The sequence below is a fragment of the Phyllostomus hastatus genome, unplaced genomic scaffold (assembly GCF_019186645.2).
Source record: "Phyllostomus hastatus isolate PE091 unplaced genomic scaffold, TTU_PhHast_1.1 phas_scaffold_11, whole genome shotgun sequence".
Taxonomy (NCBI): domain Eukaryota; kingdom Metazoa; phylum Chordata; class Mammalia; order Chiroptera; family Phyllostomidae; genus Phyllostomus; species Phyllostomus hastatus.
The window spans coordinates 3024320-3047597 of record NW_025334005.1 but is presented as its reverse complement, the minus strand read 5'-3'; the positions used below and the strand labels follow the sequence as shown (position 1 = coordinate 3047597).

The window sequence follows — 23278 nt, the reverse complement described above, 5'->3', positions numbered from 1 at the left end:
CGTGCCCAGCGCAGTGGCCGGACGCCGTACTACAACTCCCAGAATGCTTCGTGGCGAGGCTGCCTAGAGACAATTGGAGAACAGCAGGGGGTGGGTCTCTATCCCAAAGGCCTTCCAACCCCGGAGGGGACGTGGCGGACGGCGCTGCCGGAAGTTCCGGGAAGTGGGCCCCCCAGTCCGGCCCGAGCTTCCGGTTTGGTCGCGCGCTTTGCTGTGGCTAAGATGGCGGCCGAGCATCTTGAGCCTCCCAAAGGAGAGTTGCAGCTGCCGCCGCCGCCGCCACCTGGGCACTATGGCGCCTGGGCTGCCCAGGAGCTTCAGGCCAAACTGGCAGAGATCGGAGCTCCAATCCAGGGTGAGGGGCCCTGGAGGTCAAGAGCGGGCAGCGCAGGCCTGCGGGGAAGCGGAGTCTGGTTACCCCGGAGACCCGGGGGCGGGTGGCGGAGGAGGGCTGCCGGGGCTTGACTAGGGCCGCCTGGCCTGCTCGGCCTGTGCTACGCGCTTAATCCTCTGCTTTGTCCAGCAGGGAGTCGCGAGGAGCTGGTGGAACGGCTGCAGAGCTACACCCGCCAGGTAAGAGTTGCCAGCAGGGTGTCGGGATAGGCCGAGCTTCTGCAGGAAGCCTTCATTCTTTGTGTACCTCCACACAGCAAGCGGGTCTTGCCCTTTTTGTCTGTTACTGCCTTTACATGCTCTATTGTAACCGCTTCTGTACACATACTGATTTCCCCCAGTGCTCAGCCGGAGCTCCGGCCGACAGGCACGGGGCAAATTTTGTGGCATGAGCGGGAGCGAACGTCGTTTAGTGGAACAGCATGTTCTTGGACTGACCAAGAGCCCTTTCTCTTCTGCAGACCGGCATCGTACTGAATCGGCCCGTTCTGAGAGGCGAAGATGGGGACAAGGCTGCTCCCCCTCCCATGTCAGCACAGGTAGGGAGATTGTTCCCCTTTACCACGCCCCTTCTGGTTAGGGTATCCTTTCCCACGGGTGGTGTACCGGGGATGCAAGTAGCTGATTGGGCAGGGACTTAACTGCAGTGACAGAGGTAGGAGCTCTTCAGTTCTCCCATGGTCCTATCCTGGCCTCCTTCCCCAGTGTCTTCTCCTCCAAATTCTACCGATCGGTTAAGATTCAGCTTAAGTATCTGGAAGCTTGACTTGATTCCCCCCTACGCAGCTGGATGTAATGATCATCTTTGTCCTGGGGCACAGTTCCTGTGTTATTCATTAAAACATTAGGGCTCACTTTCTGATTTGACTTCATACTACCTACATTTAGTGAGTTATTGGGGCATACTGCCTCCTGCTTATTTAAGTCCTTTCAAATTCCCTGTTCTTCATGATCCAGGATATGAGTCTGTTTCTCTGGAGTGGTGTTTCTGACCGGGGGCCCATTGACTTCTGTGTGTGGGGCAAGGAGTCCTCAGATGGCTTTTAGAGCTGTCCATGAGTCTCCTGACGTTGTATGCAAAATCTGTGCTCAAGATATTTTTCTGGAGAGAGTACCACTAGCTTTCTTTGGTTGGTGCCCCAGCGTTAACATCTGCTCTTGGTGTTGGTATGGAGCATCGTCTGAGTGCAAGAACTGTGCGTCATTTGACTTTGGATCCCGGCATCTGCGTGATAGTAGATCCCCAGCAAGCGTCCGCGGTAGATAAATGCTTCTGAGATTATGGTCATGTTTTCCCCACAGCTGTCTGGGATTCCCATGCCTCCGCCACCCATGGGACTGCCCCCTCTGCAGCCTCCTCCACCACCCCCACCACCTCCACCAGGCCTTGGCCTTGGCTTTCCTATGGCAGTTGGACCCCGCCCCCCCAACTTGGGGCCCCCGCCTCCTCTTCGCGGGGGTGAGCCTGTGGCACTGTCAGAGGAGGAGCGGCTGAAGCTGGCCCAGCAGCAGGCGGCGTTGTTGATGCAGCAGGAGGAGCGCGCCAAGCAGGTAGGGCAGCTGGCAGCCTGGCCTGGGGTGTGAAGGGGGAGTGGAGTCTTAGAGGTGGGTTTGGGGGCCAAGCCTTCTGGGAAGGTCTGGGTCAAAGACTAGGGCTTAGGCCCGAAGCTGGAAGGGGACCCCAGGAAGCAGAGCTGTAGTGGGCTGGCCTGGGGGCACCGGTGCTGGTGTGAGCTGGTTTTCCTTTTTAAGCAGGGAGATCACTCACTGAAGGAACATGAGCTCTTGGAGCAACAGAAGCGGGTAAGGCCCCTCATTTCCATCTTTGACCCCACGGCCTGGTTCCTTGGCTGTCACTTCTATAGCTTCGTGTCCCAAACAAGATGGGCCATGCCAGGTTACTTCGTCCTCGACGGAGTTTCAGCCAGCCTCTCCCAAATAATTTCATCTTTCTTGTAGCTGAGGCGCTGGTGAGCTGTGGACTGCAGCCTCTGTGTGTGCGTGTGTGTGCATGTGTTTGTTTGATTGGTATGAAATGCAAGCTAAGAGTGGTTTTCATATTACTGTAGGAAAAAAACCCACGAGTGTGTAAAAGGGTCTATACAGTGGCTTAAGTGTTTACTGTCTGGCCTGTTACAGGAAAAGTGTGATGATCCCTCCTAGTCTCACCGGATGTCATTTTAGGTGCTGTGAAGAGGGCTCTGGGCTAGTGTAGTCATTCATATCTGATTGAGACTAAACGTGATGCAGGAGACACTCGGCCCACCAGGTGTCCTATGTCAGTTGTTACCTGACGGAGCGTTAGGAAAATGGCACTAATAGCATCAGCTGTGAAAATAGAAATATTCATGAAGTACTGTCTTTGCCCAGATTGTGCTAGATCTTGGGGCAGACATAAGTCAAGAATTCACTCTTTGTTAGAAAAAACTTAATCTTTTGGACCAAACTCTGGCTAAAAAATAGAAGTCAGGGTTTAGCTAAATATCAAATTCTCTGCTGGGAATCAGAAGTCTCCTGGAGTGTTTCTTGGTGTTATTTCCAGGGTGTGTGTGTGTGTGTGTGTACGTGTTTGTATGTATGTATGTATATATGTATATGTATGTGTGAGAGAGAGAGATGAGATGAGAAGGGCTCCTTTGTTTGGATCAGTGTCCCGGGGTGGCGGGGCCGCCAGAACGCCGGCGGTGCCTGATTGTTCTCCTGGGGCCTGTTGCCCGGCTGAAAGGACGCACTGCCAGGGCTGCCTGCCCGGCGGATTGCCCGACTGCGGCCCCACGTGCACTTCCCCCCTGTAGGCCGCGGTGTTGCTGGAGCAAGAACGGCAGCAGGAGATTGCCAAGATGGGCACCCCAGTCCCTCGGCCCCCACAGGACCTGGGCCAGATCGGTGTTCGCACTCCTCTGGGTCCTCGAGGTGAGGCCTTGATAGCGGAAGGGAAGGGCGAGGATGGTGGTGAAGAGTTTATTTATTTAAGTATGGATCACATTAAAAAAGGACGCACGTCAAAAGTACGTAGTTCCACGAACTTTCATAAACGGAACACACCTGTACACCTGTACAGCCAGTACCTGGGCCAAGGACCGAAACAGAACCAGCACCCCAAAAGTCCTCCTGGCTCCCTCCCATCCACTCCTTCTCCCAAGGGCACTGTCGCCCTGACCTTTAGCCAGGAAGGTAATATTTAAAATGAGTGTTCTGTCTCCTCTCACGCCGGGTTTCTTTCTTAGTTGCCGCTCCAGTGGGCCCCACTCCCACTGTTTTGCCCATGGGGGCCCCAGTTCCCCGGCCTCGTGGCCCCCCACCGCCCCCTGGAGATGAGAACAGAGAGGTGAGGTTGCCGATTCCTTTGCAGGGAGAGGAAGGAGAGCGGTTCAGAAGGGGCTACTTCCGGGCTTTCAGAGGAGGGTTCTGAGAGAAGGCAGGCGGACTTCCGGTGGGGAGGGAGGGGCACACGTGGTTCAGACGTGCGTAGGTAGGCCGGGGGGACATCTCTGGGGCAGGGCCCTGCAGTTCGCTCAGAGGGGGCGGGGAGCCCGGCTGGTATCGTCCGCTCTCTGCTGGTTGTGTTGTCGTCTGGCCAGCAGCTTTCCCAGTACGGGAGGCGGACGTCCTCGGGAAAGAGGCGCTGAGGTTACCCCTTCTTCCTGGCTTGTCTGGCAGATGGACGACCCCTCTGTGGGCCCCAAGATCCCCCAGGCTTTGGAGAAGATCCTGCAGCTGAAGGAGAGCCGCCAGGAGGAGATGAACTCGCAACAGGGTGAGTGCCTTGCGGTGTCCTGAGGGCTGCAGGAACAGGGAACCCGGAGGGGCTGCCGCCCGAGGCTGCATTCCTCTCTCCGGTCCGAGGAGGGTGTGGGAGGGTGTGGGACAGGACCCGCCCTTGATAGGGAGGGGCTGCTGGGAGCACGTGGCGGGGCAGCCACCTTGAGAGGAGACCCATGGCCGCCTCCCTCCCTGCAGAGGAAGAGGAGATGGAGACAGACATGCGCTCGTCCCTGGGCCAGTCAGCGTCGGAGACTGAGGAGGACGCAGTGTCTGTGTCCAAAAAAGAGGTACGGAGCGGTCCGGAAGCAGTGGCTGCAGGGGGTCTGGGCACCGAGGTCACTCCCCTTCTCGGTGCTCAGTGCGCAGCAGCTGCTGTCGTGCCGGGTTTTGTCCCCGGCATCTCGTAGGTGTTTTTCACTCAGTTGCCGTAAGTTCTTCAAGTTCTTCTTTTTTTTTTAGGTTTTATTTATTTTTAGAGGGAGGGAGAGGAAAGGAGAAAGGGAGAGAAACATCAGTGTGTGGTTGCCTCTCATGCACCCCCTACTGTGGGCCTGGCCTGCAACCCAGGCATGTGCCCAGATTGGGAATCGAACTGGCGACCCTTTGGTTCACAGGCCAGTGCTCAATCCATTGAGCCACCCCAGCCAGGGCAGTCGTTTGAGTTCTGAGTACAATGCATGTTTACATTTTAAAGCTAAAAGACCTGAGTTTCTGAGAAGTATGGTAATTTATCCAGAGGCCCACAACTTAAGAGGGGCAGAACTTTGGAGTCTGACTTCAAAGTCTCTTTTCTTTTTAATAAAATATTTATTTACTTTTAGAGAGAGGGGAAGGGAGGGGGGTAGGGAGGGAGAACGACAGGGGGAGATACATCGCTCAGCTGCCTGTCGCATGGCCCCAGCTGGGGCCTCGCCTGCCACCCAAGCACGTGTCCTGACCAGGAGTCGAACTGCTGGCCTTTTGGCTTGTGGGAGGAGGCCCAACCCACTGAGCCACCCCAGTCAGGGCTCAGGGCCTCTTTTCTCAGCCTCTTGAGGAAACTGGGGGAGACTAGAGGTTGGGGGCCAGCACGGTGCTTGGATGCTCTGACCCAGTTGGTTTCACTTGTTCTGGCAGAAAAACCGGAAGCGTAGGAACCGGAAGAAGAAGAAGAAGCCGCAGCGGTCCCGGGCGGCGTCATCTGAGAGTTCTGGGGACCGGGAGAAAGAGCCAGCCCGGTCCCGCGGCTCCGAATCCCCGGCCGCCGACGTTGAAATTGAGTACGTGACCGAAGAACCTGAAATATACGAGCCCAACTTCATCTTCTTCAAGAGGATTTTCGAGGCTTTCAAGGTACAAGGAGCAGCCCTCCCTGGGGCGGGGCTGAGCGGGGAGGGGGCAGGGATGGGGAAAGGCGGGGTGAGCAGGACGTTCCCTTGGGGGCGGGGCTCAGGAACTGGGGCGGGGCCTGGGGCCCCGGGGCCGGGGTTTCCACGCCGTCTGCCTCCTCAGCTCACGGACGACGTGAAGAAGGAGAAGGAGAAGGAGCCAGAGAAACTCGACAAGCTGGAGAACTCTGCGGTCCCCAAGAAGAAGGGCTTTGAGGAGGAGCACAAGGACAGCGACGACGACAGCAGCGACGATGAGGCGGTGAGGCCCCTACCCTCCCCCTGGGGCCGGGGACTCCAGGGCGGGCTGGCGGTGAACGCTGGTGGGGGAGGGCCCCTGTGGTGGCGAAGGTTTGGGGTGGGGTGGGCTGGGCAGCCTGACGGGCACCGATGAGTCCTGCTCTAAAGAGAGAGCCCTCCTGTTCCAGGAGAAGAAGCCGGAAGCCCCCAAGCTGTCCAAGAAGAAGCTGCGCCGAATGAATCGCTTCACTGTGGCTGAGCTGAAGCAGGTGAGACGGAGCTGGTCCGGCAGGCGTGGAGCTCCTCGACGCCCCGTGGGCGGTTTTGCTGTGGGCAGGGGAGCCTTGAAGGAGGCTGGGTGGGGGCGGCTTCGGCAGGAGCCCTTGCAGAAGGAGAAAGAAGAAGCTGTGGACCGGAGAGGCTGGGGCTTTTCTGAGGTGTGTTGCTGTTTCTCAGCTCGTGGCTCGGCCCGACGTCGTGGAGATGCACGATGTGACGGCACAGGACCCCAAGCTCCTGGTCCACCTCAAGGCCACTCGGAATTCCGTGCCCGTGCCGCGCCACTGGTGTTTCAAGCGCAAGTACCTGCAGGGCAAACGCGGCATCGAGAAGCCCCCCTTCGAGCTGCCCGACTTCATCAAACGCACAGGCATCCAGGAGATGCGGGAGGCCCTGCAGGAGAAGGTGAGGCCTGCCTGGGGCCCCGAGGCGCCCTGTGCGAACCATGTCCTGCCTGGGGGCCTGCTTCAGAATCGGGGTCTGGTTCCCCAAACCCACCTTCTTAAGAATTGTCCCATTTCCTGATCTCTGGTTTGGACGTCAGCACTGGAGGTGACACGTGGTGGGAGGGTCAGTCCTCACCTTGGCGCCCAGAGCTAGCTCTCCTGTCTGCTCCCGGAGATGCCTGGTCCTGAGCGGCTCCAGTGTCCCCCTCTCCCCCTCGCCCCCTCGCCCCCTGTGCCGGCTCTCGGCCAGCCGTCTTCGGTCCCCACACGGCGCCTCCTTCCTCTGCTGGTTGCTCTGGCTTCGTCTGCAGTTACCTGCTTCCAACGTGACCGCGATCCACTTCGGGGCTAGAGATTCACGGTGGTTGTGTGACTTTTAAATTTAAAAGTCTTAATTAAATACCTTGAGTGGGTGGCAGTTGTGTGTCCCGCAAACGTTCAGGAGGTGCCAGAGCACCAGGGGAGGTCTCTGCCTCCCAGCGAGGCGCTCCCCTGCCAGGCCTCTCGGGGGCCGTTCGTGAGTTCGCTTCGTAGGGCGCGTGTGTTCTGTTCAACACGGAGTCTGTCACGTTGAGGGGTTTGAGCAGGAGGGACGTTGGTGACTTTCTGAAGGAGACAAATGAGGTTTCATTTCAGCTGGTCTGGGAGCGGGGAGCCAGATCTGTTAGGAATTGAACTTGCTGAATCCCTTTTCTGCCATCCTCCCCAGGAAGAACAGAAGACGATGAAGTCAAAAATGCGAGAGAAGGTTCGGCCCAAGATGGGCAAGATCGACATCGACTACCAGAAGCTGCACGACGCCTTCTTCAAGTGGCAGACCAAGCCAAAGCTGACGATCCACGGGGACCTGTACTATGAGGTTCGGGGGGCTCGGGGGTGGGGACTGGGGCAGCGAGGCGAGGCTGGGCCTTGGGTCGTGGCTCCGGGACTCCTGGTCTGAAGGGCTTTGGAAGCTGGTACAGTGTGGCCCCTCCCCTCGGCCTCCAAGTTGTCCATTAACTCTCCCAGAGCGGGATGGAACTGGGAATCTTCAGATGAGGCGGTTTTTTGGAGAGGTGCAGACCATGTCTTTGAAGGGATATTTGTCAATGGGTGGTTTAGGGACAGAGGCAGATGCTTTTCGGAAACATTTAATATTGGGGAAGGGACAAAACTTCTTTTCTGATTCTTAAATTATTACTGACTGCGACATCCTGGAATTCTTGAGGCGGGAGGGTCTTGGCAGTCATCCGGTCGAATGCCCTCGTTTCACAGATGAGAGAGCAGCCCGGAGTCTGCCCGGACCTCACAGTGGACTGGTCAGAGGACTGGGAGTCTTGCTTTCCAGACCCCTCCTTCCTGGCCTTTGTCCCTTCGGCTGCGCCGGCCGGGGAACGAGGCGACGGGAGGCGGACTGGGAACTCGGCCGTGCTCAGTGTGGGCTGGGACGTCTCGTCTTTGTTCTCGCGTCCTCTTGCCGGCGAGTCCCTGGTGTGTGTCTGGTGCCCACAATACAGCCTGCCCTGCTTTCTCCCCAGGGGAAGGAGTTCGAGACACGGCTGAAGGAGAAGAAGCCAGGAGATCTGTCCGATGAGCTAAGGATCTCCTTGGGGATGCCGGTGGGGCCAGTGAGTGCCAGCGACCCGGCGGGACACGGAGAAGAGGGCGGGAACTGGGGCGGAAGGGAGACAAAGGGGTAGGGCCGGGCAGACGGTATTCCGTTCCCTCTCTCCTGCAGAATGCCCACAAGGTCCCTCCCCCGTGGCTGATTGCCATGCAGCGATACGGACCACCCCCGTCGTACCCGAACCTGAAAATCCCTGGGCTGAACTCGCCCATCCCCGAGGTGAGCGCTCTGCTTTCCTTTGTTCTCAGCTGCCTCTGCTCTGAACTAGAGCGAGGTTTTCTTTCTCATTCCCCCATGCGTTTTTATTTTTTTGGAAAAATAAAAAAGAATAATGGATTTTGTTATTTAAAAACCCTGACATGCTCATCTAAAATAAATCAGAATCAAGAAGTACAAAGATGAAAACAAATCACAATTTTATCGCTCAGAAATAACCGGACTTAACATTTGGTGAACGTGTTTCCAGCTATCGCCCTGGTATGGACGTGGATGGATACAGAAATAATTTTATGTCAGGAATGGCATTAAGTTCATTTTTATTAAAAAAAAAAAAAACCCACAAACAAACCGTTGCCTTGGCCGGGTGGCCCAGCTGGCTGGAGCGCTGCCCTGAGGCACCGAGATCGCAGTTGTGATGCTCGGTCAGGGCACGGGGAGGAAGCAGGGGATGAACGCATAAATCAGTGCAACAACGAACCGATGGATCTCTCTCTCTCTCTCTCTCTCTCTCTCTCTCTCTCTCTCTCTCTCCCCCGCCCTCCCTCCCTCTCTAAAATCAATAAATAAAGTTTTTTTAAAAGAATTAAAAAAAATTAACAGACAACAAAGTCATTGAAGTAAAAAAGAAGTAATTGTTCAACTTCAGAATTTATTTTCTTAAGATTTTATGTAATTTTTAGAGGGGAAGGGAAGAAGAGGGAGAGAAACATAAATGTGTGGCTGCCTCTCATGCGCCCCCTACTGGGGACCTGGCGCACAACCCAGACATGTGCCCTGGCTGGGGATTGATCAGGTGACCCTTTGGTTCGCAGGCCAGCACTCAGCCCACTGAGCCACAGCAGCCAGGGCAGAATTTCTCAAGAGAAGTAGATTTTCTAAAGGCTTTTCAAAAGTTAGGAAAGCGTCAGGTAGAAGCGGGGGTCGTGTTTTTTAATGAATGTGTTTCAGTTTTAGACAGCATGGGCTACACAAAAGCTGAAGTCATTCACATACTTTCCGTCTCTCATCTCCCTGTCCCGTCGCCTCCAGATTTTTGTTGATTATTACTGTTGCTTTATAATACCTTTTTACATAAAGGTATTAACTCGTCTCTGAGACCATAATTTCCGGAGTCCCCAAGTGTTACTTTTCTGTACTTGGGAGCGTGACGTTGTGCTAGGCCTGCAGTGCTCCTTGCGGAGCGTGGGGGTGGCACTGACCGGCCTTTCCTGTCTTGCAGAGCTGCTCCTTTGGGTACCACGCTGGAGGCTGGGGCAAACCCCCCGTGGACGAGACAGGGAAGCCACTCTACGGGGACGTGTTCGGAACCAACGCGGCCGAGTTCCAGGTGCGGGCCACGGCTGGCCAGCTTGGCCTTACTGAAGGTCATGAAGTTTGAGAGAGAGTTGGTTTATCGCAGGGGTGTCCAGCCTTTTGGCATCTCCGGGCCGCACTGGAAGAAGCAGAGTTATCTTGGGCCACACGTGAAATACATTGTGACACGTTAAATATATTGTAACGTGTAATCACAAGAAAATCTCCAGTGTTCTAAGGACATTTACAATTTCGTGTTGGGCCGCATTCACAGCCATCCTGGGCCTCGTGCAACCCACGGGCCACGGTTTGGACACCCCTGGTTTATGGCTTCATTGCCAGTGCGCTGGGCGTTGCGAATTTTCAGTGTCTGAAGAAGGGCGCGTGTTCTTCCGCGCTGTACTGCGCGTGCGAGCCCCGCCGGAACACGAGCTCCCACTGCGCGGAGGCGGTGTGCCCCTGGCGGTGCCAGTTTCCCTTTACAGCAGCCTGACGCAGGATAGGCAGCGGACGTTTGTTAAGTGAATGAGTGATCTCTTCCAGACCAAGACTGAAGAAGAGGAGATTGACCGGACCCCCTGGGGGGAGCTGGAGCCATCTGACGAAGAGTCTTCGGAAGAGGAGGAAGAGGAGGAAAGTGATGAAGACAAGCCGGATGAAACAGGCTTCATCACTCCTGCAGACAGGTGGGGAAGCAGAGTCGGCCTCTCTGAACTGGTCGGTCTGTCCTTGGGGACCTTGTCGTCACTCCAGGGCTCGTTCCTCTCTCCACAGTGGCCTCATCACTCCTGGGGGCTTCTCCTCGGTGCCAGCGGGAATGGAGACCCCGGAACTCATTGAGCTGAGGAAGAAGAAGATCGAGGAGGCGATGGATGGGTGAGGAAACGAGCAGACCGAGGGGGAGGCCTTTCTCCTCCCTCCGGCATCCAGGTTGGCTGGCCAACGTTTGTTGTCGCCTGCCCCCCTGGACACACAGTTACTGAACTGCAGCTCTGTGCCGGGCGCCGCTCCGGGCAGAGGGGCGGCAGCAGTGGGAAAGGCAGGGCAGATGAAGTTGGCAGAGGACAAGATCGTTTCCGACGTGGATAGGACGGGGAAGCTGGGGAGACTGCGTAGTGGGGTACAGAGGGGCTGGGGGTGGGGGGGCTTTGGGAAGGCCTCACGGAGCGGGAGGCATCTGAGCTGAGAGCTGACAGTTAGGAAAGAGCCAGCCTCAGCTCGGGGACAGAGGAGCTGTGAGTGCAAGCAGCGGGAAGGCCCTAACACAGGTTTGACACAATTGTGCTTCTGAAGCTCTTGTCATTAGGTATGTAAACATGTGGGATTGTTACATCTGAGTGAATTGATCCTCTTTGTTGTGTAATGATCTATTCTGTTTTTTTGTTCCCTTTTTTCTGTTTTCCTGTTTTTTGGATGAATGAACTTTCTTTTTTTAAGATTTTTTTTTTTTAGAGAGAGGGGAAGGGAAGGAGAAAGAGAGGGAGAGAAACATCAATGTGTGGTTGCCTCTGGAGCTCCCCCTACTGGGAACCTGCCCCAGGTCTCTGCCCTGACGGGGAATTGAACTGGTGACCCTTTGTTTCGCAGCCTGCACTCAATTCAATGAGCTGCACCAGCCAGGGCCTAATTGAACGTTTTTTATGATTCCATTTTGTCTCCTATCTTGACTTAGTGACTGTAGGTCTTCGTTTTATCATGTTAGTGGGTGCCTTAGGGTTTGAAATATCCATCTTTATCACAGTCTGCCTTCAGATAGTGTTATACCACTTCCGGGTAGTATCAAGAACTTCACAAAAGTGTCTTGCATTTCTTCCCTCCTGACTTTGTCGTGCATTTTACTTTTAGGTTAGAAGTCCTACTCGCCATGATTATTAGTTTTGTTTCAGTGGTCAGTTATCTTCTAGAGAGAGTTAAATAGTAAGAGTCATATGGTAACCTACGTAATTGCCAGGCATTCTTCCTTTTCTTCTGCTGTGTCTAGGTGGATGCCCGGTATCATTTTCCTTCCGCCTCAAAGTGTCCCTTCAGCTTTGCTCGTCGTGACACTGCTGGTCGTGGGTTCTTTCAGCTCCCGCAGTCCGAACACGTCCTCGCTCGGCCGCCTCTCCAAGAGATGTGTGTGTGTCAGGCATGGGGTTCTAGACCAGCTGTTTCTTCCTTCCTTCCAGGGGGTTTAAAGGTGCTCCGTTGTCTTCTTTCCTCTGTGGCTGCTGATGAGCAATCTGTCGTCTGCACCCTTCCTTTGTGCCTCTGCACACGCGGTACTTTTCTCTGGCTGCTTGTAAGATTTTCTCACTGTTTCGAACAATTCGATTATGCTGTGCACTCCAGGGCAGTGTATTGTGTGGTTTTCTTTAAGTTTCTTTGGAGTTTGTGAAACATCTTGAATCTGGGTTTATGGTTTTTATTAACTTTTGAAAAATTTTAGCCATTTTTCTAAACATTCTTTTTGTTCCCTTTCTCCTCTCCTTTGGGAACTCCAATTATGCATCTGTTAGACCTCTTAAAATTGTTCCGCTTTTCACTGATGCTCTTCATTTTTAAAATGTGTTTTTTCTCTTTGTATTATGTTTTAGAAAATTTCTGTTCCTTTTCTCTGGTTTCTAATCTGACTTTTAATCACATCCATTATAGTTTTTATCTCTAGCAGTGTGATTTGGGACTTTGTTTTTTTTTCCCCAGTCCTCACTTGAGGATATGTGTGTTGATTTTTAGGGAGGGAGAGAAACATCAGTGAGAGAGGGAAACATTGGTTGCCTCCTGTTTGCACCCTGACAAGGGACCAAACTGACAACCTAGGTATGTGCCCTGAAAGGGGATTGAACCTGTGATATTTTGTATGGAATGATGCTCCAACCAACTGAGCCACCTGGCCAGGGCAGTTTTGGGTCTTTTATATCTTCTGTGTCTCTTATTTAACTTTTGAACAAATGGAATGTAGTTATAACATTTTAGCCCTGGCTGCCATGGCTCAATAGATTGAGTGCCAGCCTACAAACCAAAGGGTTGCTGGTTCAATTCCCAGCCAGGGTGCCTGCCTGGGTTGTAGGTCAGGTCCCCAGTCGGGGGTGTGCAAGAGGCAACCATGCTCTGATGTTTCTCTCCCTCTCTTTCTCCTTCCCTTCCCCACTCTCTAAAAATAAATAAATAAAATTTGTAAAAAAAAAAAAAAGATTTTAATGTACTTGCCTGCTAAATGCCAACATCTGTGCCAGTTCTGGGTTGATTTAAACTGATTATTTTTCTCATTAAGGATTGGATTTTCCTGCTTCCATACATGGGTGTTGGTTTTTGACTGGATGCTAGACTTCGTAAAACGTACCTTGCTAGATCGAGGATACTTTTGTCTTCCTGTAAATCTTTAGCTTTGCTCAGGGATACAGTGGAACCTCAGCTCTCGACCTAATATGTTCTGGAAAACTTTACAAGCAGTTTGTTCAAAAACCACATCTTTTGTTGCCTGAGAGACGCGTGACTGATCACATAGGTACCGACACGAAAGGGTCGTCGGGAAGAGAATCGAGGCCTGAAGTTTTTTTAGACAACTGAGACATTTTTTTCCTTGAACAGCTTGGTTGAATTGTTCGAGAACCAAGACGTTTGAGAACCAAGGCATGACTGTACTTGGAAACAGTTTGATCCTTTCAGGTCTTGCCCTCAGGCTCAGTGGGCGGGACTGAGGCGGTTGCCGCCCCCCGTTGCTGAGGCGCAGGATGCTCCGTGCGCTCTGCCCGCTGCCTGGTTAACCAGGCGGTGTTTTCTGTCCTGCTGGGACCGGGCGCTGTTCTCAGTCCCGGGTAAGCGGCCGGTACTGTTCCCAGCAGTCCTTTCGGGTGCTTCCTCCCCCGGCCCGGGTACTGCCTCACATGCAGTGCTTGCCTGAGTCCTTGAGGGGGACCTTCTGCAGGTGTTGTGAGCCCTTGGGTCTCTGGCCTGCTTTCTGTTCTCCAGTGCCCTGTCCTGCGATCTCCAGCACTTGCGGCTTTCTCTCTTCAACTCGTGGAGCCCTTCAGCTTCTCCATGGGTTACCCCTCGTTCTGTGGTCTGCAGGCTCTCCGTGCAGGGGGCTGGGCGACCGGGGGACTCACTTCATTTGTTACCTATCTCTCAGGAATCACTGTCCTTCACTGTCTCGTGTCCAGGGGCTTGGCAGCCACTGTTAACCACTTCTGGGCAGTATTTAGAAACTTACATCTATTTTGCCCCCTTATTTTGGTGGTTTTAGGTGGGAGGGTACATGTGTCCCTGTTGCACCTCAATAGGAAGCAGAAATCTCAAGTTTTGCATGTTTGAGAAATAAAAAGAGAGACGGGTACTGTGGCTGAGTGTGGTGAGCAGGAATCAGGGACGGGGTCAGACTGTGAACCCTTCAGACCATGGTAAAGAGTAGGAGCGGCATTCATTGTGACCAGAAGCCTCACTGGGTTTTGAGCAAAGGAAGGACAGCATCTGGATTCCATTTTAAGGCGTTTGCTCTGCCTGCTGTGTGAGAGTAGACTGTCACTGCTCCCAGGGGAAGAGGTGGGGGTGAAGCCCTGTCTGGGTTGACAGTGGTCGATTTGCTCTTGTGTTTCAAATGGAATCCTTTAGGTAGCTGGTGAGACTGGCTGTGGATGGTGCTTACACCAATGGAACGGTTGGAAGTTGGAGTTATTTCTGTATGCTGAAACTCCAGGCACAGCGTTGGGCAGGAACTGCCGTAGCCTCTTCTCTTCTCTTAGCTTCTCTGTACCCGAGATCTTCTGGAAACTTTCAGCCTCTGACCCTTCGCCCTTCTTTGCACGTGGTATAGTCCTGGTCTGTGATAACCTGAACTTGGTTCAGGGGGTCCCTTCGCTCAGTCTCTGCACTCCTTCCAGGCTGTGTGCCCCGCAGTCAGCACCGAGCTAGTTCTGTTCTCGCATGGGTTTCCGTGACCTGCAGAGGAAGCTTGGGCATCATTTCCCTCCAGTGTCTCAGGATCTCTCCCGCTGGGTGCTGGGTGGAGGTGCTGTTTGTGTCCTTTTGCTTCCCTTTCATTTTGGTCTTGACCCCTTTGTTCTCTGCAGAAGTGAGACGCCCCAGCTGTTCACTGTGCTGCCAGAGAAGAGAACGGCCACCGTTGGGGGAGCCATAATGGGATCGACCCACATCTATGACATGTCCACGGTGAGCACTCGGTGGATGCTGCTTTTGAGGACTGGATACGGGGCAGAAGCCGGGGTGTCTGAGCCTCTCTCTGGAAATGACAAGGCTCTGATCCCCTTTGTAGGTTATGAGCCGGAAGGGCCCGGCCCCTGAGCTGCAAGGTGTGGAAGTGGCTCTGGCACCTGAAGAGTTGGAGCTGGACCCCATGGCCATGACCCAGAAGTATGAGGAGCATGTGCGGGAGCAGCAGGCACAAGTGGAGAAGGAAGACTTCAGTGACATGGTGGCTGAGCATGCTGCCAAACAGAAGGTAGGAGCTCCCAGCAGAACCTCTGGCTGGGGCCTGGGACTCCTTTTTCAGTGGAGTGGTGTCCTCTAGTGGGGAGAGTGAGGGACAGCTCAGGGCCTGCTGCCCTGAGCTTCCTGGGTGCTGAAACCTTAGAAATGGTCTGGTGGGCTGCCCTCCTTAAGGGTGACGAAACAGGCACAGGGAGGGGAAGGAACTCATCCAAGTCTGAGAAGCCAGTTTCAGCACTTTTTCCACAGACCTCTGTGGCTGTGTCAGGCTGCCCACCCTTGTTTGGGGGATCAGTGGGTTGTTTAACCTGTTGTGACCTGTTTCTCTTTCTCTCCTTTAGCAAAAGAAACGGAAAGCACAGCCCCAGGACAGCCGTGGGGGCAGCAAGAAATACAAGGAGTTCAAATTTTAGGTCCCCGTCACACCCCCAGCCCTCCTTCATACCCTCTGCCTGGATGCCTGGGCTTCACACATGGGTTCCCAAGAGCCAGCTCTCCCACATTCCCAAGGGCTTGTCATTTCATGTTCTTATTTTAGACCTGTTTTGTAAATAAAGCTGTTTCCCAAGGAAAGAGATGAATATGTTAACACTCCTGACCCTCCTTTGTCTCCTTTTAGTCCCCCTCCTGCAAAAGGACTAAAACAGCCTTTTTCTACACCTTCAGGGCTGCCCCAGTGACCAGGGGCATGCACCTGGATCAGATGGTGTGGTTGAGACTGGTGATGAAGCCCAAGCTGGGCAGAAACTGTGTTTTACCACGACCTGTCTTTGTAGGAAGGCTCTGGGGAAAGTACCTGAAGCTCTGGTTTGACCTTACTACTTTGTCCTTGGGGGCTAAAAATAGCCAGCTTAGCGCCCAGGCTGGGCGAGGAAGTACAGTGGGCTTGGGAAGTAGGCCAGGTCGGGCCTTTCTAACAGACCTCGTGGCCAGAAGAGTCCAAGTCCTATGGCGCAGAGACAGCCCAAAGTCTAGATTGTCCCGGGACCTTGCCATCCATGGGAGGTTTCGATCGTGGGGGCTTGCTCTGGGGGTTAAACGGCATTTGCCGAGCACTGGGGAGGTGTCTCCTCCTGCTGTCCTACCGCGGGTGTTGGGAGCGCACCAACAGCGGTGCCCGTGTGGCGGCAGGCTTCGAGATGGTTTCTGGAGCAGGGAGTGTGGGAAATCCCACGGAGGACGTGCAAATTGAGCAAGGCTTTGGGGGAATAGAATTTTAGGTATTTTCTAAGTAGAAAAAAACATTCCAAGAGGAAGAAATTGAGGGCAAGGGTGATGGCCTTGGGCCTCTGAAATGGTTTTTTGGGAATGGGGCTGTAGAGACAGAACAGGGTTGGTTCTAGAAGGGCCAGAGTTTAGCTTTTGAATTCACCCGTGCCAAAGGCCTTTTGGACTCTAGGTCCCTGAGCTCCCCCTTACACTAGAGCAAAGCAGGAGAGGAAACAACGGCCCGTGGGCGCCTGGCCGCTGGGTGTTCACACCCGGGGGCTGCCGGACTGGGTGCCAGGTCTGCCCGCGGGAAAGCGGGCTAGGAGCGCCAGCGGCTTTTGCCTGTCCTCTGCAGACTCGAGGGGGCCGAGGCGCGCTCTCGCGGCAGCCCCCCTTCCCTGGGCTGCGGCCGCGCCCCGGAAAAGCGGGGTTTCCGCTGGCATGGCTGGCCTGGCTACTGCGGTCGGGAGGACAACGGGGGAGGGGAGGACTGCATCTGCCCGCTGCGCTCTCGTGCAGTGGATTTGGGGGAAGAGCCCAGCTGTGCCTGCGCAAGCCACAGACCCCCTCTCCGAGGGAGCGAGGAGTGCGCGCCCACAGACCCGCCGGCCGAGCGCGAGCCCGGGCCCCGCCCCTCGGCGCTGGGTGGGGCCGGCGCGAGGCTGGGCTCCCCGCCCCTCCCCGGACACGCCCACCCCAGTGTCTCGGCGGCGCGAGCCGCAACAGGCAGCGGCAGGCGAGCGCGAGGACAGCGCGCCGTGAGGCCCCGCGCCTGCGTGCAGCCTCTCGCTCGCTCGCGCGCTCGGGCGGGCGGGCTGAGGAGACCAGTCGAGCCCCCGCCGCCGCCGCTGCCGCCGGGGGGGAAAAGCCTAGGCGTCCTCTTGGCGTCGCCTCGATTCCCGTAACCCCTCACCCCTCACCCCCGCCAGGGCCATGGCGGAACGCGGAGGGGTGGGCGGTGGTCCCGGAGGCGCCGGGGCTGGCAGCGGCCAGCGGGGCTCTGGGGTCGCCCAGTCTCCGCAGCAGCAGCCGGCGCCGCAGCAGCCAACGCCGCAGCAGCCAACGCCCCCCAAGCTGGCCCAGGCCACCTCGTCGTCCTCGTCCACCTCGGCGGCGGCCGCTTCCTCCTCGTCCTCTTCCACCTCCACCTCCATGGCCGTCGCGGTGGCCTCGGGCTCCGCGCCTCCCGGCGGCCCGGGGCCAGGCCGCACCCCTGCCCCGGTGCAGATGAACCTGTACGCCACCTGGGAGGTGGACCGGAGCTCGTCCAGCTGCGTGCCCAGGTGAGAGTCGGGCGGGGGGACCGGGCCCTAGGGCCAGGGCTGGGGTAGGCCCCCGCCTCCCATTCCCCTCTGTCCCATCGCCCAAGGGGACGCCCCCTTCTAGACACCCCCCCCCCCTCCACGCTCCCGCTGGCGGCCCCGCCGCCCGCCTGGCCCTTGCCTGGCCTCCGGAGACTCCTCCCGCGGAGACCCCGCCCTCTCCTGGCAGCCGCACCTTCTGGGTCGGGCCGGGACCACCCTCTTCCCTCCCAAAGCGGGGCCTTCGGGATTTTCAAGCCCTGGGCCTTCCTTTCTTTGCTCTGACCGAATCCGGCCTTCCTGACCGTTTCCCCGCATAAATCAGACTTTCCCCCCTGCCTTGCCGGTGCCCGTGGGCTGTACATACGTTACATAGATGAAGGAATAGATCTCTTTTGATATTATTGTTTCCCAATATACTCAGCATGTGCCAAAGTCAGCTGTCACCTCCTGCCAGGGAAAGCCCATACATTAACCCTAGGGGCCTCTAGTTAGTCGTCAGTACACATGTTCATTTGAACTTAAAATCACATACATTCTCTGCCGGCCTCTACGGTCTCGGAAAAGCCCTATTCAGTGTGTCTTCAGCTGTATTTTCCATCCCCCTCCTTCCTCCTCCAGGAACTGGTCACAAATTCTCCCAGCTCTGTAGGGCTACATAAAATTACCGCCTTGCTCCCAAACTCAATCCATTCCTGACTGTTGGAACCATCTGGGGACTTCCCTTCTTCCATTGGTAAAATTTGCCCGAGTTTGGGATCTTTTCTGGCAAGGCAGTCGCTCTACCACTCGTGCGGGGCCCTGTGCAGCCGCCCGGCTTCCTCTGGGATAGACACTGGGGCAGGTGTTGCCCAGCAAGCCCGGAGAGGTGCCTGGAGGTGATCTTTTTGTCGCCTCGGAGTTGAGTCTGTTGCCCTGGAGTCTTGGGCTCACTTTTTACTGCGAGCCCAGCCTTGGGCAGATGGCTGTGTGCCTGGGGAAGAGGGAGCATTTGTGTGGTTCCACCCTCAGCTGCATTTTTTTTTCTCCCCTCCCTCTTTACTTTGAGTTATTGCACGCATAGAAAATTTTGTCGATATGTATATGTCCTAGATAGACCATTAAAAAAGGATGCGGAGTACGTCTCTGGCCTTGACTCGGCCTGAGAAATAGAGCATTACCAATTATGCAGAAGCCCTCAGGGTGCCCCTTCCCGACCACATTCCCTTCTTCCCCCGCAAAGGTAAACACTGTCCTGAATTGTGTGTGTTTATCGTTCCCCTTGTCTTTGAAAACTGGCTTTATTATATGTGTACATCTGGTTTTTAAACTTCTAATGTTTTTGAAGTTTATGTAAATGCTATTATAACTCTGTGTTCTGTGACCTATTTTAGTGTGTGTGTTAAGTTTTTTTAAACTTAACATTAGGTTTGTGAGAATCACCACCGTTGCATGCTAACTGTAGTTTAAATGTTTTCACCAGTGGGTAGAATTTCACTGTACGAATGTATCATCATTCTCCTTTTGATGAACATTTGGGTTGCTTCCTGTTTGTTAACATAAACAGTCACGCTGTAAACATTTTTGTCCAGGACTCCTGGCGCTCCTTGTAAAAGTTCCTTTCGGCTGTCCTTCTGTGTGGGGTGGAATTGTGCTTTCAGGGTATGCATCTGGAACCTGTTAAGATAACGCTAGTTTGTTTTCCATTCGCTCCACTCTGCTCTCCAGGTACTTTGTGTTTCATCATTCACTGTACCTACTTACACTTGCTTTTTATTCTGTCCTTCCCTTAGGGTCATCAGGAGCCACAGTAGTTTAGTTTGCTTTGGCCAGCACCGTAGCACAACACCCAACGCAAGTGGGAGTTTAGTATTTGTTTCTATTCCTCTCTTGGGCCTGAGCAGGCCTCTCTTTATATAGGCTCCTCTCCAGATGAAGTATTCTAATCTCCCTCTTTGAAACATAAAAGCACAGCACCCTTCCCTTGTGAATCCGGTGCGTCAGTGGATGCTCGCCCATCCTTTCTTCATGTGGGTCTCCGTGTCGGACTGGTGACGTTGGGGCCGCCGCAGCTGCCTTCTCCAGCTTGTTAGGTTGTGAAGGCATGAGCCGACTGGCAGGAAGCTGCTGTGCAGTGGGAGTTGGGGTGGTGGGAGGGTTGGGGGGGGTGGAGGGTATGTATGTGGGGTGTGTAAAGAAAATCAAGGATTGCTATTGATTTTGGGTCTGCTCCTCCGACAAGTCCTCGTTTATTAGCCCAAGAAACAGCCAGGCGTCCTGATCACGTCGGTAGTTGTTATGCTCACTTGGTGTGAGAGGAGGCTTAGGCTGGCTGGCTTTCACCTGCAGGGGGTGGGCAGTGTGTCTGGTCCGTGACCAGTCCGTGAGCTTGTCAGCTGCCCTGCTCTGACTTTGTTTTTCCTGGCTCCTTGGGGAACACTTGTGCTCTTTGGAGCCTGCCGTTTTATCTGCAGGACGGAAAGTAACGCCCCGTGGAGGAAAACGGCTTGCTGTTGGTCCTTCGCGTTATTAGAGCCACCTGGTTAATTTGAGGTCTCCTCGGTGTACTTGTTCATGTTGTTCAGAACGTATTGGCAGTGTGCACCCCGTATGGAGTCTAGGATTAACATTCTTGTGGCGTGCAACGCAGGACGCAAACGGGAGACATATGCTCTGAAGACATATAGACGTGATTGGGATACAGGAATGTTACGGGAGTCAGTCTTGTGAAATGTGATTCCCTGCCTGGCGCAGAGAGTTGAAAAGTTGAATGTTAGCGTGGTCACGCTCCTTTTCTTGCTCCCTATAGAAGTATAATTTGCTTTTGAAAAAAATCCCTTCCCTTTTATTAGGGATTTAAATAAAGATGGGCATTGTAGTTGTTTTTGAGGAATATACAATGCTCTTTTTTTTTTTTTTTTACATCTTCCCCCGAAGAGGGGTAAATATAGGGTTTGGCAGAAATAACGCCTGCTTGAGAGTGGTTGGTAGGGTAATGACATGGGTGTTATAATTTGTAGTTTTAACTTGAGCATTTCACCTCAAATGCCATATGATGTGCTTGAGTGTGATATCGTTATGTTATAGAATTTCATGTTTATCATTTTGAATAAAAAGGGGGCGTTATTTGTGCCGGACCTGTATGTGTTTATTTATTTTCAAGAGAGGAAGTTGGGGGTGGGGAGAGAAAGAGAGGGGAACATCGATGTGGAAAATATTGATCAGTTGCCTCCCGTATGCACCCCAACATTGAACCTGCAACCTAGGTATGTGCCCTGACCCGAAATTAAACCCTCAGCCTTTCGGTGTGTGGGACAACGCTCCCACCAGGTGAGCCACCCCAGCAGGGCTGTATTCTGCTTTTATTCAATACCTACTAACTTTCCTTATAACCCATAGTAATTAAAACAAAAAGCTTTTTATGGATGAAGAGCATACATACAGTTTGGCTTTAAGATAATTAAATTAGTAGAAATTGGAGGGAGGTGGGGAGGAATGGGTGGGTGGGCTGGGATGGGAGTAAAGGACAGAAAACTGTACTTGAACAATGATGAAAATAAAATAAATAAAAGATAATTAAATTATTCTAGTCATTGCCATTTTTACCAGCATTTTTTAAAATAAAAAGATTAATACGTGTTCAAGATTAGAAATTTTAAGAGGACAGGAAAATGGAAAGTGTAAAGGAAAAAGCCCTAGTCCTGTCTGTTCTCACTCCCTAGAGACAGTCACAGGGAAACACAGTTGGCTTTGTGATTCTGTTATGAGTAGGAAGGTCTATTACAGTTTTATGAAATTCACAGCTTTTTTTTATAAGACTTTATTTATTTTACTTTTTAGAGAGAAAGAGAGAAAGAGAGACATCATTGTGTGAGGGATACATTGATTGGTTGCCAGACCCCCCCAACCAGGGACCTGGCCCCCAACCCAGGCACCTGCCCTGAATGGGAATCGAACTGGCGGTCTTTTGGTTCACAGGCTGGCTCTCAGTCCGCCGAGCCACACCAGTCTGGGGGCAGTTCACAGCTGTCGAAGCTGGCATTGTCTTCCTGCCGTACTCAGGTGGCCTTTTCTACTGCGGGTGGTCCGTGACGTGGGTGGTGGCGTGGCACCGTGGTAGGCGCCGTGTGGCGTGTTGATCCTCAAGAAAGGGTTTTGGAGTCTCACGTTGGTTCCTTCTCTCCACTTTGTACATGAAGTTTTTCCCGGTATGTTTTCTGGTTTCGAATTGCTTAAGAAGGAGGTGTAGAACAATTATTAAAATTATTAAATTTCACAAGTATACAACATTTCCTCAGTGGCGTAAAACTGTTAGGAGACAAAACACGCTCTCCGGTATTACTCAGACTGTGTCACATTTGTCCTTGAACAAAGCACATGTGCATACCCTTGTCTACGTGTCTACCAAGGGAAGGACTCGGCAGTTATCAGTCACGTGTCTCCTTAGTCCACTTCTTTTACGTGGGTACTGAAGTTAAGCCTTATCTTATACAAGTGCTAAGGCCAAAGGAGGTGGCCATGGCTAGGCTGGCATGACTGGCCCGCACAAGTGTTTCCTGAAGGCCATGAAGGCACGTGGGGGCAGCTGCCTCTCTGACCGCGAAAGCACCAGGCAAGCCAGGAGTTTTGCTCTGTGTTCTTATGGTATACTAGGGAAAACTCTTCCACACCTTAGTTTTTTTTTTTTTTTTCATGCATTGCTTGCGAATACTTTTATTTACTCTGTATTCTAAGATGTTGTGGATAAAATATTCAATAAATATACAGAGTTCGGCACAGATAACACCCCTTTTTTATTACAAAATCTTTTATTACAAATTCATAAGCAGGTAATTCTGTAACATAACAATATCACACTCAAGCACACCATGTGACATTTTAGGTGAAATGTTCAAATAAAACTATAAATTATTACACCCATATTATTACCCTACCAACCACACTTAAGCAAGCGTTGCTTCTGCTGGACCCTATGTAATAGGAGCTATAGCTTCACAGGAAAAAGTACTTGAATGATAGGTATGAAGTAAATGTAATTGCCCTGGCTGGTGTGGCTCAGTGAATTGAGTGCAGGCCTGTGAACCAAAGGGTCGCTGGTTTGATTCCCAGTCTAGGGCACATGCCAGGGTTGCGGCTGGTCTCTCTGGTGGGTTGCAGTAGGGGGTAGGGGGTGCTGCATAAGAGGAAACCACACATTGGTGTTTCTCTCCCTCTTTCTCCCTTCCCCTCTGTCTAAAAATAAATAAATAAAATCCTTTTTTTTTTAAGTAAATGTAATTGATCAAATAAGAGAGACCTGGTGAAATTTCTGTTATTTCCCTAGCATTAAAAGTCTTAAAAGCATATTTGTGTCTTAGAAGATTTGAATTTCACAGTGTGAGTGGTGTAACAGGATACCCTCTCTGGCAGGGTAATACTATCCACCGTTCCTGTGGAAGCTCAGATTCCTTAAGGTAGCGAGAGAATGACTTTCACAGAGTCCGTTTTACGTGTATCGATTTACAGATCTTTTGGACACATTAATGGTTATGTGATTTCTTTTTAAACTAGTTTTCCCGTTTCTTAGCTGAACTGGTAAGCTGCCACTGTCACTCTCAGCGCTTGCCTCTGTGCGCGGGAGGGAGGGAGTGCCAGTCAGAAACTGTGCGGGCTGAGTCTTTCCACTGCTTCACCCCCGGAGGCTTCGTCCTGTCTCGGCCCGGGCTTGAAGGCTCAGTGGGCCCTCTGAAGTTCCGAGTCACTTGGCGTGCGTCTGCA

General features: G+C 53.2%; 2 protein-coding genes across 4 annotated transcripts in view; both read left to right on the top strand.

The window, feature by feature from the left end:
• The first annotated feature begins 188 nt into the window (after window positions 1-188).
• Window positions 189-15605, top strand: SF3B2 (splicing factor 3b subunit 2). 3 transcript variants are annotated; one of them, XM_045855369.1, is made up of 22 exons: window positions 189-355; window positions 527-573; window positions 855-932; window positions 1696-1944; window positions 2146-2196; window positions 3189-3306; window positions 3621-3721; window positions 4054-4150; window positions 4354-4445; window positions 5275-5490; window positions 5650-5787; window positions 5954-6034; window positions 6222-6449; window positions 7200-7349; window positions 8008-8097; window positions 8208-8315; window positions 9535-9642; window positions 10152-10294; window positions 10383-10484; window positions 14657-14756; window positions 14860-15045; window positions 15374-15605. In XM_045855369.1, the coding sequence occupies exons 1-22, from the start codon at window positions 223-225 to the stop codon at window positions 15443-15445; spliced, it is 2688 nt and encodes an 895-aa protein (XP_045711325.1). In that variant the 5' UTR covers window positions 189-222; the 3' UTR covers window positions 15446-15605. The 3 variants fall into 3 exon arrangements, with proteins under 3 accessions (XP_045711325.1, XP_045711326.1, XP_045711324.1); XM_045855370.1 differs by having other exon boundaries at window positions 524-573; window positions 2149-2196; XM_045855368.1 differs by having other exon boundaries at window positions 524-573.
• A 1352-nt stretch (window positions 15606-16957) lies between these two features.
• Window positions 16958-23278, top strand: part of PACS1 (phosphofurin acidic cluster sorting protein 1) — a 105137-nt gene continuing 98816 nt past the window's right edge. The window contains exon 1 of the mRNA XM_045854936.1: window positions 16958-17524. Within this exon, the coding sequence (XP_045710892.1) occupies window positions 17175-17524 (350 nt within the window). The 5' untranslated portion in view covers window positions 16958-17174. The remainder of the gene's footprint in view (window positions 17525-23278) is intronic.

Bases quoted from the DNA above. Each gene is read 5' to 3' on its own strand.
- SF3B2 (XM_045855368.1), top strand. From the start codon at position 223: ATGGCGGCCGAGCATCTTGAGCCTCCCAAAGGAGAGTTGCAGCTGCCG. The intron at 3,722-4,053 runs GTGAGGTTGCCG...CTTGTCTGGCAG, and splicing joins CTGGAGATGAGAACAGAGAG to ATGGACGACCCCTCTGTGGG. The intron at 5,788-5,953 runs GTGAGGCCCCTA...CTCCTGTTCCAG, and splicing joins ACAGCAGCGACGATGAGGCG to GAGAAGAAGCCGGAAGCCCC.